This window comes from Schistocerca nitens, chromosome 2 (assembly GCF_023898315.1).
Source record: "Schistocerca nitens isolate TAMUIC-IGC-003100 chromosome 2, iqSchNite1.1, whole genome shotgun sequence".
In the NCBI taxonomy this organism is placed as follows: Eukaryota; Metazoa; Arthropoda; class Insecta; order Orthoptera; family Acrididae; genus Schistocerca; species Schistocerca nitens.
Window position 1 is genome coordinate 376,537,355 of NC_064615.1, and position 11,797 is coordinate 376,549,151.

The 11,797-nt window shown below is 41.9% G+C and overlaps 1 protein-coding gene across 1 annotated transcript in view; it reads right to left on the reverse strand.

Moving 5' to 3' along the window:
* LOC126236206 (ribosomal protein S6 kinase alpha-5-like) overlaps positions 1-6,514 on the reverse strand; it is a 428,729-nt gene extending 422,215 nt beyond the window's left edge. The window contains exon 1 of the mRNA XM_049945320.1: positions 5,289-6,514. Coding sequence (XP_049801277.1) covers positions 5,289-5,562 — 274 coding nt within the window. The 5' untranslated portion in view covers positions 5,563-6,514. The remainder of the gene's footprint in view (positions 1-5,288) is intronic.
* Positions 6,515-11,797: the final 5,283 nt, after the last annotated feature.

Sequence of the window (11,797 nt, forward strand, 5' to 3'; positions counted from 1 at the left end):
GCATTAAGGAACAGTGGGCAAAATCCACCAGGTTTATGATTTTTATCTTATGTGAATTGCAGAAAGCAATGTGTATCAGTTCCATGTCAAATGAATAACGATAGGCACTAACAATTGGAAGCAATCAGTGTTTTGCCACAATGAAATTTTCACCCTGCGGCCAGGAGGTTCCAATCAGATTGTCATGCCATCAAGGTTCCATTTCGAGCCGTCTTGTATCTGATGATTTGGTATCGGTAGTTTGTGTAGACCTATACAGATCAAGGGAAATGTTCGATTACAGTGGATATTGTTTTTGGTTGATTTTGGGAAAGTTGTGGTCGTTTTATCATTTTTGTCGTCTGGTTTAGTGGCGTCTGTTTATTTTTAGTTTGTCCCCACCCAAAAACTGCCAAGTTCCCCCGTTTGTGCCGTTAGTTTCATTATATTATTGGAAGAATGTGTGTTTGATGGTTTTTCGATCTATTTTTGTGTTTTGTTGCCATGTATACGTCCTGACGTCATAATCGCGATATGGTAGTAGTTGTGAATGGTCGTTTCCGCCATATTAGTGACGTCATTAGTCAAAGCATAGGGTGGAATTGGACGCTTCCGTTAACACGGTTTAGGAATTAAAAAAAAAGAAAAAAAGAGCACCCGTCCTCTTATTGAAAAGGCACGAAATGAAATATTCGAAAGCGGACATCTCACGGGAAGTGGATCATCATGGAATCTGGCAAGATTCAGTACACACAGTTCCGCGCTTCCCACTTAACTCAAAATCTCCAAAAATAAGTTCCTCAAACAATGAAATACAGGAAGTAGAATGTGTTAGGTAAATCTTCGAGATTACAGGTACATCTCAACTCAAACCCACTGTCTACAGTTAATGAAGAACTTTAATATAGCTATGATTACAGTAAGTATGATTATTGCCATTGGCAAAGTAAAAATAAAGAAACTAGTTCATCCTGAATATTTCTGTTCACTCATGGGGTACAGAACCGTTTTCTGGGAGAATTCATGTTACGGAGATAGCATTCGCGTAATATGTTCTAACATCAATGATATTTGGCGACAACTTCAGAATATCCATTAATGCCCTTTGTCGTATTCAATAATTCTCTCTTCACAAAAAAGCAGTGAAAGCTAACGAAAAGAATTAATGTCAATCTAGGACCAAAAGCAACCTCTAGAAAGTCCGCAAGGTACAGAATGGAGTCAGAGACATGGGTGCGCAGGTATTCAACAAGCCACCAGGGCTCATTAAATGGTACGTACATAACGTAGTGGAGTTTAAATTAAAGAGCTTTCTATTAGGCAACTTCTCAGAGTATCTTCAAGGTAACTAGTAAATTTAATGTTTTACGTTAAAGAATAATTGGAATTAGCACTGTACTGCACTTAATAGACACATCGCAAAGACCACTCTCCTGGGATGCATGGAATACGACTAACGTAATAGTTTTGAGATCGTAAAGCAGAGAGAGAGAGGAGCGGTGAGGTGGGAGGGGAGGACTAAGTGGGAAGTGTAATGCCATCGGACTCCCATGGCGAGGGGCACCCCTGTCATTACGCCAGCGCCTGCTGACACAGGGCGAAACGTGCTACGCGCCGGTTAGCGTGCAATCAATACCCATGCAGCAAATTAGTTCCGAGCAGTTGTCGCCCTGTTAATCTATTACCCAGCACAACTGTGTGTTGGCTGACCTAAGGCCGCAGCCCAGACGAACCGAGGGCATGTTGCCCACGCGATAACAATACTATAGAGGACACTCGAGCCGCTGGCTTCTCACGCACTCTGAGGAAACGGAACGTAGAAGGCTTGCCTCTTCACGTCCCCCCACCCTTTCTTTTTTATTTCGCGGACCACTTTGTCTTGATGCTTTGCTCCTCGTCGTATCGCAGCTGACGCACGACGCGCAACAGGCAAACGTGGTTTCAGAGGAGCGACGTGCTCGACAACATCGGGAAGGTCGGCGCTGCGTGGTTTAACGTGTGAACGACTCCCCCCCCCCCCCCCCACACACACACACATTTAAATTTATGTAACAGCGCTCTCACGATGATTGCTACTGTAGTCCAGTTAAGTGCAACACAGATTACACACGTCAGCATGAGTGCCCTTCACACCTGTTTGGTTGGAAGTAGCAACATTTACGCGACAATTTATTTAAAAATCATAATAATGGATCAAATCAAAAAAATCATAGTGCTAACTTATTCATTCCACACAGAAACTGAAATTAACTTCGATACGCTAAATGAGTAATGACAAATCATATTTTTAGCACAACAGTCGAGTTTCTATACTTTCGAGGGGAGGGGGGGGGGTGTTGTTACCGGGTCATTGTCAAGGAATCTACCAAACAAGATAAATTAGCTAATATTGCGTTAAAAAAGAAAAACTTTAGAACATAAAAGCTTGGACTCTAATTATACTATCTTATCGTAAAACCACCTCTACAGATGGAGAATCCTGCACCCTTTCCCACTTTTAATATGGGACTTGAACCCAAAATAGTAAAACAGAACAAGAGGGTGAACAAATTACAACGCAGACGTAGCTTTCCTCCTGATTTTAACTTCCATGCTTGCAGAACTAAATGCTGAGTCGGAACTTCATTTTACTTTGAAACACCCAGCGAAATATCTGAGTTACGAAATTGTCACACTGACACTGATATACGCACAGAACGATGGGCCCACAAAATAGAACATGGAGGCAATGTTATGTAATGACCAGATATGGGTGTCAACTGAAGCTTCAGAAAAATTTTCGACAATAACAAAAGCCAGGAAATCCCACAGAGCAGCAGCACATCGATCGGTTTCTCGTTCCTTGCTCATTCTCAGCGACAAGCTAAAAGTTCGCCACTACTATTAAGGCCTTGTCGCTTGGGTGCAACGGACAGCCTATAAACGAAATTGGAAAGAAAAAGCGGTTCATAAATCTGATATAACGTGGCGAACTACTTGGATAGCACAGAACACACAAAATTCTCCCGAGGCGCTGATTAACGGAGGCAAACAAGCAGCAGGTGAAAGAGGAACCAAACACTTACTACCTAACTGGAATGTAGATGTCACTAACCCCTCATCTCTCTCTATCAAGTTTATAAGAAGAATGCTGTAACTATGGAAGGTGGAGCAGCCCGAACTGTAAACAGAGGACAGGGCGGATGGACAAATTAGTTGTAGCCGACACAGCGAATTTGAGTGAAATGCCTAATCGCCTCGCCTATTATAGTTGTGGTTAGGGATCACTAATGCATAACGCCTGAACAGCTGTACTGTAGGGTGGCAAAAGCAATCTTTCCTCACAGCAAATGAAAGGTATGATTCGGAGAATCTACACTCAAAATACAACGGTACACAATTTATACCACGGTTTTACAATGGTCTTTCAGTCACGCGCAGGCGTACATACGTTGCGAGACGCATCGAACATTCACGCTTGAGTTAAATCCTGGACGTCTTATTTTAAAGACCCGGGCCCCGATTCTAACTTATTAAATAGCTCAGACTATCGGCTTCAAATCTTAATGATATATGATTTATCGTATGGTCAAGTCCTGCCCCCAGAATCTGTGCACTGCACACAGTTTCACACGTAAGAACTTGCTGGTTATCAGTCACGCAATCTCCGGAAGAAAAAAAAAAAAAAAAAAAAAAAAAAAACTAGCCCACCCTAAAATGTCAAAATGGAAGAACGATTGCGTTGTGCCAAATACAGCACAACGAGATACAAATAAAAATATTACTACGAGTGAAATTTTATGTAACGAGACTCACGTCTCAGCACAGGCGATACTAAAATGCTACCAAAAGGTAACACGTGACATTCTCAAGCCAAAAGCAAAGGATTTGCTGTCGGTTGTCTACGGAAAGTGATAGTCGTTTTGGTACCGGACACAAACAGACTTAATGTCCACACTTTAGTATTCGACAAAATATGGCCGCATACAACATTATTATAACAAAGCACGAGAGTCAAAACGAAAAGTAAACTGTAAATTCCGGTACGATACATTTGGAAGAGCAGTTACATCTGCAGCGTCGACACGGGAAATCCATTACGATATCAATGTGTATCTAATGCTGTGCTGTTTCTTATTACCTCACTTCGGCATTTACAAGTACACGTTCCCATCGCCATGTGGGGGCCAAACCCATTAAGAAACCGCGATTCGAAATCTATAGAGGAATAAAGTAAGTGATTTAAGCCTGTCGACGAAAATTACCATTGAACGCTCTTTCCAATTCGCAGACAAAATAAGGTTATGATAATTGTCTCACTTATATCGGTACAAAATTTAAAAATGCCACCATTTCACGAACTTTCCACGACTGCGGTAACCACATGAAGGGAAGGGAAGGGAAGGAAAGGAAAGGTGAAAGTCAACTCCACTCCCCTCCCTAAAAAAAAAATCATGATTTTCTTGTAGCTTGTATGCAATATATGCACATAATGAGCATAAAAAGTCTTGTCCAAAACTTGTCCGTTATACAAGTTTTGTGAATTTTCTTTGCAGATTTAATCGGGAACAGTGCGACACACGACATGCACGTAAACTTTACGCCACGCTGCACATCATACTGTTACTACACAACAGTTACTTGGAATTCACATTCATTGGTCATCAACCTACACCTCCCCAAGCAGTATATCAGACCCTAGCCAAAATGGAGCAATGTGTCTTTGCTTCCTTGTAGGAACACTCCCAGAATTAAAATTACCAAATAAGCAGCAACCAGTCCCAAAATCACGTTTTGTTTACTCACTTTTGCAAATCGATTTCAACTGAGTAACAGCCATCATCGGTGCTTTCAACGAATATGTGCCCCGAGTAGGAAAACTGTCTTGACCTCTGCTTAAGGGAGTTTTACTACTCAGGGCACATATTTGTTGAAAGCACCAGTGATTGCTGTTAGTTGAAATCGATTTGCAAAAGGGAATAAACAACACATGATTTTGCGACTGGTTGCTGCTTGTTTGGTAATTTTATTGTTCACGGTGGCTGCACAAGTTGGGAACCACATGGAGCACACCATCCGTAACTCCCAGAATTAACCTATAGCAACTCCATGTACCAGTCAGTAGACCGGGGCATCGGAAGAGGCTGCGAACCGTACTCATTGTACGTAAAGAGTTCAGTAATTTTAATCACTGCGCCACGCGGACACTATCTACGCAGTCGCTTGTCTAGCGAGCAGGCTCAAGAGTCACACCGACGGTTGTGCAATAGGCGTGCAGACACATTCCTAACAGCACGTAAAGATAAGCAAGGACACGTGCGGGAACTTACCGTTAGACACGTTGGTCCTGGTGTGGCCGACGCCGTTGCCCGCGGCGGAAGCGTCGGCCCGCGACCCAGGCAGCGGCGTTTCGTCCTCGTCCCTCGTCGCACTCAGGAAGCGGCCTATGCGTTCGCGAATCGCGGCCTCCGTGTCGTCGTCTATCTCCTCGTCCTCAAAGTAACCACTCTCGTGCTCTGTGTTCTTGTGAACACCCATGGCGGCAGAGGACGAACAGCCACTCTCCGCCGCCGTCGCAGCAGCAGTGTCAACCGTCACAGGCATACGACGGCAGTCACAAGTCACGCAAAGTGGCGAAGTTCGCGAGTCAACTCTATGTGTGCGAGGAGCACTGCCCGCATAGCTCTGTACTTTGGCGCAGGCCAGCTTGACTAATGGGACTGCCCTGGCTCAGAAATCACTAGCGTACGAACTGCGGTACGAAGTCAAACAGTCCAGTGCCGAGCTCTTTCACAAAGTCACAGTTTCGCAAGTCACAGTTCGGCACCTCTCGACCACTGATTTACAAACACAAAAAGATCAAATCACAGCACTAAGTATCAAACAGCCTGCCATCGGAAGTTCCACAATAGCACGAGAAATGTGCCACAAGCGACTGTGTAACAGTACACAACTAGCAAAAATATTTTGTCTCACTCGTCGGGTGGAGAAAATCAGATCGCTCCGGCTCTGAGAATCAGTCTTCAGTATGTAGGTCAAGAACTTCCGCCAGCGGAGTCGCACGAAACAAATCAAATCTCAGAACTTCAAAACTGCTGAAACCACAGTTTCAATACAGAAGCGAAAATATCCAAGCGAACACTATCCTGGGAACACACAAAAAACAATAATCCTTTCCGCACTTGTCCTTTTTAACGAGGCAAGAAATAAACTCCCATCCACTGGATCCAAAACTTTCTTCTTTAACTGCAAAGTATCACTTTTCAGGTCACAGAACCACTTCTTACGATCTGTGAGTGGCACACAAAAACACAGGTCAGAATGATACGCAGTTCCGTAGCGCGATGAACAAAAATCGTAAACGAAACGAAACTTCACTAATAATCACAATCTGCAAACAGAACAAAAAAACCACTGTAATCCAAGACGGCGTTGTAGGTGAGAGGCACAGATGGCGTTCTTTTTGTTACTCGTAAAACGACTTTTGTAACTCCACAGCTGTCGCTGTTGTCAACAAGGAAGTAGCGGACGCTAGCGCTCACGCTGCACGTGTTGTCGTCTCAGCGGACGGCTAGCGACTAATCAGAGTCCAGCACTCGATCAGCTGTTCGCTCACGACAGCTTGCGAAAGGGCGGCACACTGCGCATGCGCAGTGGCAAGCGCCGGCCTCCCCCACTACCGGACGCCATAGCTGCCCCCACCACGACTCTTCAGCGTCGCCAACCTTGTCGCAGCAAAAACCTAGCGTGTAAATAACAGTCGAGTTGGTGGCGTCTGCTCCTGCCGCGCACGCTCTGTCAGCTTTTATTTGCTGCCTGCAGAGACATAAATTGAAGATGTAGAGGAAATCCACAGCTCAGTCCGCTTAAGTATTGTTAACAGCTGTTACTGTAGGCAAAAATAATCAGAATCCTTCCCTGCACTCTGTGGATTTCTCGTGCGCTTCGTTTGTTTGTCATTCACATGGGCGGTACAATTTTCTGATAACACAACAACTGGCACAGGGGGATATTGATATTGCGACGCGGTAGTACGGAAGTAACGACGAACTGCAGTAGATTATTGTTCAAGTCCATTTGAAAATGCTCACTTGATAAAGCGTTCTGGACATACTGTTTGGGCAACAGTTTCGCAACTGACGTGCCCTTTTATCACGCTGATCTCTTCTCCTATATTGTAACAATTTTAAACAGGTAAATTTTCACTGTACAATAAAACTGCCTGTACTCATTGTGCGAGATAGGCACCAAATGTTTCGACAATGCTCATTCGAGAGCCAGCTTCGTCATCCCAGTCATCACCTTTACTTTATGGATATAACGGAAAACCATCTAAATACGCAGGCAGACGTTTGGAAAAACTGCCTACTACGATAATTCACGCATCGTTAAGTGGTGGGATGGTATTGGGCACGCACAATGCCTCGTTGGATACTTCAGAAGTACGCCGTGTAGATGGAAGAGTATTCCATTCTGTTTTAATTTCTAGTCTAGTAAGGAGCATGTACGAACGAAAGAAAAGGCTACCGTTCTGAAAATCAATTGGCCGTCTATGACCTACATCAAAATTAATTTTCAACGCCGGTTTGAGAATACTGCTCAAGTGGCGTAAGCAAGTGAAAGATGAACTTTTTATTCTTAACAGTTTCAAAAACTCATTTTTATAATAAAATAAAATAAAATAGTTTGAGTACTTACTGTACTGCGTCTATGTACTTTGTTCAGTGAGGTTGTGCAAGGGTAAGGTGCTAGGGTCATTCGGGAGGAAGGTTGTTAATATTACATTTCCCATGCTTTCACTTAATGAAAATCCCGGGTGGTTCCTTTAAAATGTCACGGCGATTTTCCTATCATATACATCCCCAGTCAGAGCCTGAGCTAATCACCTTGAGGTCGACGGGACGTTAAACCATTGCATTCCTTTTTTCCCTCAGTGTGTTTCGATCTTGTTTTAACTGGACACGTATTCCGAAAAAGTGAGATCTAGAGACATAGCGGAACGTATCCTACTTTAGACATTTCGTATTCAAGGAACACACTTCCGGTAAATGACGTAAATGTTGTTACAAAAAAAAAAAAAAAAGGTTCAAATGGCTCTTAGCACTGTGGGACTCCACTTCTGAGGTCATAAGTCCCCTAGAACTTTGAACTATAAACCTAACTAACCTAAGAATATCACACACATCCATGCCCGAGGCAGGATTCGAACCTGCGACCGTAGCTGTCGCGCGGCTCCAAACTGTAGCGCCTAGAACCGTTTTTTTAAAAAAAATTTAATTCTTTGTAGATCTCATTTTGTTCGTTGTATATGTTCGGGGCGGACGTCTCATGACACCCGCTCAGGTCGTTCGTTGATCCGTTCACTCAGTTTTATTTTTTTTTATTTTTTTTTTATTACAGAGGGTAGCTAACCCTCTGACCGAACACGCTGAGCTACTGTGCCGGCAGAACCGCTCGGCCACTACGGCCGGCTGCTACAACAAAACTGCGGATGGATTCCTTCGTTTTCCATGACGACAAAACTGTTGTTCTGTCCCTAACGATGTAGACGACAACAGCACATTAACATGTAGCTACCCTTCCGAATGGCTACTGTTTAGCAGCCTAAGCTATGAAAGTCAGTATGCACATAACTGTTAGAGGGAAGCCGCAGTATACTTAGTCGAAGTGAAGTACGGATGTAAGACTAGAAAAAGAAGAACTAACGACAGTGCTGTGGATTTATTTACAGAACGTGCTGCGTTCATTACTAATTTACTTGATGTTTCTGGTACAGTATTTTTTTTGAGGAATGGACAATGACTGAGGAAAAGTAGGTGGCACTTTTGTAAGCATCTGCATTTAACCCTTTCGGACTTGAATTTTTTTCTGGAGGAAAGAAAATTTTTCTACATGTGATAATGTTCGTAGGTGGTTTTATAATGATTGTAGATGCAAGGTTTATACAAAAATATGTACCTGTATCAAAACATACTTTGTACAATCGGTTTCATTTTATGGACAAAAATAACTAATTACAAAGTATTTTCTATAGTAATCAATATTAAAATGATCATTCAATGATTACTACCCAAAAACAACACCAGTATTCAGCTATGCATTGGACTGTATTCTGGTGCTCACGAGTTGCTGCGCACTGCTACGCTCACTTTCTGATATTTTCATAGTGATGGCCAAAAGTTGGCAGCACTTGCGCATGATGAAAAGGCTGAACATTCACAAGTGTGTACCTCAGGATTCCATTGGGAAAGATGTTTCTGTTGCAGCTAAGACACCGTAAAAGTTAATGTACACAACTGTAGCCAGAGGGTCTGTAAGGGTTAAACAGGGATGGTAGCGTAATGATAAGATTCTTGCAGAAAGAGACTGAGTTCGACCGTAGACCACCTTTTCCAGCTCACACGAACTGAGCAACTTTTACCTGCTCAACACACGAATTGAGCAACTTGTCCCAAACGGTCCTGACCGCCAATACATGAACTGAGCAACACACGAACTGAGCAACTTTCAACTGCACACCTGCAGGTACCTCTGCAAATACTTTTATTCAGGGCAAGGGAATTTATTGAACTTATGGAAACAAATACACATGTTGCAAATACTTTTATTCGGGAAATTTTATTGAACTTATAGAAAAACAATTAAATTTTGTAGGAAATACACTTTAAAAAGTGCAAACAGTCAATTTCGCCATTTCTCGATTGCATAATTTTTCTATCGATGAATATTTGTCTCTCTCAGGTTCTCTTGTCCGTTTTTGGTGAGAAACTACAGCCAACACTATTCAGTCGAACGTAAGCGTCTGTTTGCACTCTTCTCAAAGTGCTCACAAAATTATAAATGTTAGGATGAGTTAATTCAAAAAATGAATTAAAACGAGAATGATAGCTCTCGCGTTCGTCGTTCTCCAAAGTGCAGTGGATTCGTCTGCCCAAATAGAAGGCGAGAAAGATGCAATATCCTCGTCAATATAATCTTCTAATAGATAGTCGGAGAACTGCGTCAGTAATGAATCTTCTGGCATGATACTCATAAGATCACAAAACGCATTTCCTACTCTTCATGTTTTACGTACATTAAAGAGAAGCAATAGTGAAGCCATTTCCCTTTTTTACACTCTTTATCCTTGTAAACTGTGCCAACTCCACGTGCCTGAATTTTACGCCACCTGTTAAAGAAAGAAGGAAAAAAGATTTCAATACCTACAATTTTCAATACTACTGAGGGGTAAAAAATTCTAACAACTGGTTCGCTACTAATTAGCACCAATGAATGCCTATTTCAGATGTAACTTTTTACTCATTCACATAATTTCGTGAGCAAAGAAGTTTTATGAAAAAAACAACTGTTATAATTTATCACTAGACGGTATTCATTTGAAAACTGATGAAGTATTTAATGCCATCCATAAATACCAACAAACTTCTCGTAATATTTTCTAATCAGCGTATTATAATATTTACTAACGCAGGCAATCAGTATTTGTAAACAGATACAGAACTAATGGGTTTTATTAGTGTCATGTAACTAAAGTCGAATGTAAATCCAATATTATACAGTATTTTTTAATAAGATGAATGGGCCCGTTTTTCAGATTTGTTGCTACAATTCTATGGTACACAGTTAACAAAGAAATAAACTCAATCATTCAGTTTTCTGCGATTTGGTAAATATCCTTAAATAATCATTGGATAAAACACTGTAGACAACTATGTGTAACGTCTGTGAATAATCGGTGGTCTTTACAGGAAGAAAAACAGTAAACACTGCCTAGAGTCCCAAGCGAAACTACACTGTGTTAGTATAATATTTAAAAAAAAAAAGATGGAAAAAGAAAGAAAACTTACCAAGCTTGGGTCAAAAAAATGGCTCTGAGCACTATGGGACTTAACATCTGAAGTCATCAGTCCCCTAGAACTTAGAACTACTTAAACCTAACTAACCTAAGGACATCACACACATCCATGCCCGAGGCAGGATTCGAACCTGCGACCGTAGCGGTCGCGCGGTTCCAGACTGTAGCGCCTATAACCGCTCGGCCACTATGGCCGGCAGCTTGGGACAGATGAAACCCGCAGCCAACTATTTCATTCTCGGGAAAGACTGAATTAACAGCTCCGTGGATTGCTGCCTCAAAATCAACCACGAAAATTTTTGGTTCGAAGCACATTCTTTTGTTTAAGCATTCCTGTTTAACATAATCCAGAGCACTGACGTACGTTGCCGTCTCTTTATCTTTCAAAATACAGAAAACCAGTGGAATATACATCCCACAGCTGTACTCATATATCGTAAACAATTGCAAGAAAAATTTTGGAGCATAATCAAATGTGCCATCCATCAGAACTATGTCCTTTTCACACAAATAACGAAGATTTGACTCCGTTGAAAAAATTATCAAACATGAGTCAGAATCATTTTTCAATACAAATTCCTCACCTTTTATTGTCTTCTTGTTAATAGAAATGACCGCCAAGTGTGCCTCCTCTGTTGATTTTGGCAATTTCGGATGGCACTTAAACCTTGTACTGACAACATTGTTTCTTTACGTATGTTACATCTCGATGAGTCAAGATGTTGACCAAATGGCTTCACTGCTCCACCTCCTTATTAATGAGTTTTGCCTGTCGCTCGTCAGTATCACATGCAGTTTTCGATTTTATTGAATTCGACACTGATTTTCTTTCTAAGTTTTGCACTAAATATGGATCGTGACTACGATTTCCGTAGCATCTCGACAAAACATTATCATTCAATAATGTAAAAATTTTTGCATTGGAGTTATTCTTAGAGCGTCTCCAGTCGTGCTCGCCAGTCGATTTCGCCTCCCTAGACTTCA